General features: G+C 48.4%; 1 protein-coding gene across 1 annotated transcript; it reads left to right on the plus strand.

Moving 5' to 3' along the window:
- Positions 1–240: 240 nt before the first annotated feature.
- On the plus strand, positions 241–2,485 carry MAA_00927 (polyprotein; the record flags this gene model as incomplete). The annotated part of the gene is made up of 3 exons (XM_007818925.2): positions 241–2,154; positions 2,209–2,414; positions 2,473–2,485. 3 exons carry the CDS (start codon positions 241–243, stop codon positions 2,483–2,485), a joined length of 2,133 nt encoding a protein of 710 aa, XP_007817116.2.
- Between the last annotated feature and the right edge of the window lie 154 nt (positions 2,486–2,639).

The following is a 2,639-nucleotide window of genomic DNA, read 5'->3' on the forward strand; positions in this document are numbered from 1 at the left end:
GCAAGGAAATGGCACCTTCGACTCGGCCATCCAGGCCCAAAAGTACTCGAACATCTCGTAAACTGCTCAACGGGAGCAAGGATTAAGGGCTTGACCACCGTTGAGTGTGATCACTGTGGCGTATCCAAGGCAAGACGACAAGTCAGTCGCAAGCCACGAGATACAGAAAACGCAGCAGGACTTCGATTAGCTGTAGACTTCCACGATCTCGAAGAAGACCACGAAGGACGAGACTCCGTGATGTTCATCACAGATCGCTGGTCTGGCTACGTCTGGGATTTCTACCTGACTGACCGCAAAGCGGACACAATAAGGACAGCGCTTGAAATCTTATTCGGCATTCTCGAACGACGCTATCAAATTACGCCTCGCGTAATTGAATGCGATAACGAAATCTATGAAAAGAGACATCAACTGCGCTCCTGGCTAGAATCTCTCTCCATTCTGATCGAGCCCTCAGCGAAATACACTCCAGCTCAGAACGGAGGTGCTGAACGCTCGGGGGGTGTATTGGAGATAAAAGCGCGCGCAATGAGAATAGGAGCCGGATTACCCAACTACCTATGGGTTGAGATTTTCAAAGCTGCTGTCTACCTGTATAATCGAACGCCAAAGTACATCCTTCGATGGGAATCACCATACAGTCGGTTCTTTACCTTCCTCGCGAATCGCGACGGCATTGCCGACCGACATTACAAACCAGACTTACGACATCTCCGTGTATATGGCTGCAAAGCGTTTGCGATGACCAAGGACGCAATGGCCAAGAGAAAACGCCGACAGAAACTAAATCCAAGAGCCTGGATTGGCTACCTCGTAGGTTACCAGTCGACCAACATATACCGAATCTGGAACCCATGGCTTGGTGAAGTTATATCGACGAGAGATGTGATATTTAATGAAGATGAGTATTTCCATGGAGATCTTGAACAACTGAAAGATGATATCCGTGAGCTAAATCGTGAGGAGTTAATCAACCTCCTCCAAGAAATTAAAGAACCAGACCAAACAGAGGAAACCTCGCAAGTGGAATCCCAAGGAGAAGATGATCTTGTGTTTGGCATGGACGATAGATGGGATTTGAGTATGCACCACGGAGTTGATGATCAGACTGAGGACCACCCGAACGTTCGAGTGGCACCGTCTGTAACCGAGGATCCCCATCAGGTGCCATATGCACTGGGGTCTGGAGAGAGTCATCCCAACTGCATAGATACGGAATTGGGTGTAACTGGTCGCATAGATGCGATACCAGGGACACATGATCTCCTAAGAGAAAATCCCAACATCTCACCCAAAGGAGGGACTCCACCACGGCAGGATGCGAACGGTTGGGAGACGTCCCCTCCTAGTATGCTACCTGATACTCGCACGAAGGCAAATGCTGATGTGCAATTCCAACCATATCCAACGCCATCACTGACAGAATATACTCCGGCTGCTCTTATGGCAGCCCGCTTCCAGGGGTCAAATATGAACCCACAAGCACAGTACCAGGGTGATGATTGTGACCCTGCAGGGATTGAACTACAATCAATCATCCCAACAGAAAACCAACAAACACTCAACACAAACTCAAATATTGAGACGTGGAAAGCTGCTTTCGCCGCTGGTCGACATGCCGCACCCATCGGCAAGATCAACGAAAAGCAGATTGACCGAGCTAAGTTCCTCCGCATCCTGTCCCAGCCAAAGAGCTTAGATCGTTCACAACTTCCAGCGCCTCCAAGATCACATGGAGACCTTGCAACCCATCTGATGGGGACACTGTTCAATGAAGCTGAACGCATCCATTTGAATAGTCATAAAGAGATGCAGTCCTGGATTGAAATATCCAGGTCGGACCAATCAGTAAGGAACCAACAGGTACTTGATTGCATGTGGGTATATACCTACAAGTTCGATAAACATGGACGCTTTCAGAAATGCAAGGCCCGTTTAGTGGTTCGAGGAGACCAGCAGGCGAAATCGATACATGAGGACACGTATGCCTCCACGCTGGCTGGACGTTCATTCAGAATCCTCATGGCCGTCGCAGCACGGTTCGATCTCGACCTAGTACAATACGATGCAGTCAACGCCTTCGTCAACGCCAAAATGGACAGAGAAATATACATGAGAATGCCTCCGGGACATCGAAAACCTGGAAGAATAGTAAAGCTCCAGAGAGCATTATACGGATTAAGATGCTCACCCTTGTTGTGGCAGAGAGAACTAACAAGAACCCTCGAAAAGCTCGGATTTGAGAAGGTTCTACATGAACCCTGCTGTATGATGAAGAATGGCATCATGATATTCTTTTATGTTGACGACATTGTCCTGGCATATCAAAAAGGCAAGGAAAACGAAGTGAAACATCTAACAGAACAACTACAACGAAAATATCAACTCACTGGAGGGAGCGCCTTGCAATGGTTCCTAGGAATGGAAATAATCCGCGATAGAGAGAAGGGACTGATCTGGCTCTCCCAGTCTGCATATATAGACAAGATTGCGAAGTTGGCAACGCCAAGTCCAGACCGGTCGCCAACCGTGCCTATGTCTGGGCCTGAGCTACTACCATATGAAGACAGAGCATCACTGGCATCAATTCGCAGATACCAGAAGAAGATAGGGTCAATCCTGTACGCGGCGGTAGT

This window comes from Metarhizium robertsii (genome assembly GCF_000187425.2).
Source record: "Metarhizium robertsii ARSEF 23 chromosome Unknown MAA_Scf_8, whole genome shotgun sequence".
Lineage (NCBI taxonomy): Eukaryota > Fungi > Ascomycota > Sordariomycetes > Hypocreales > Clavicipitaceae > Metarhizium > Metarhizium robertsii.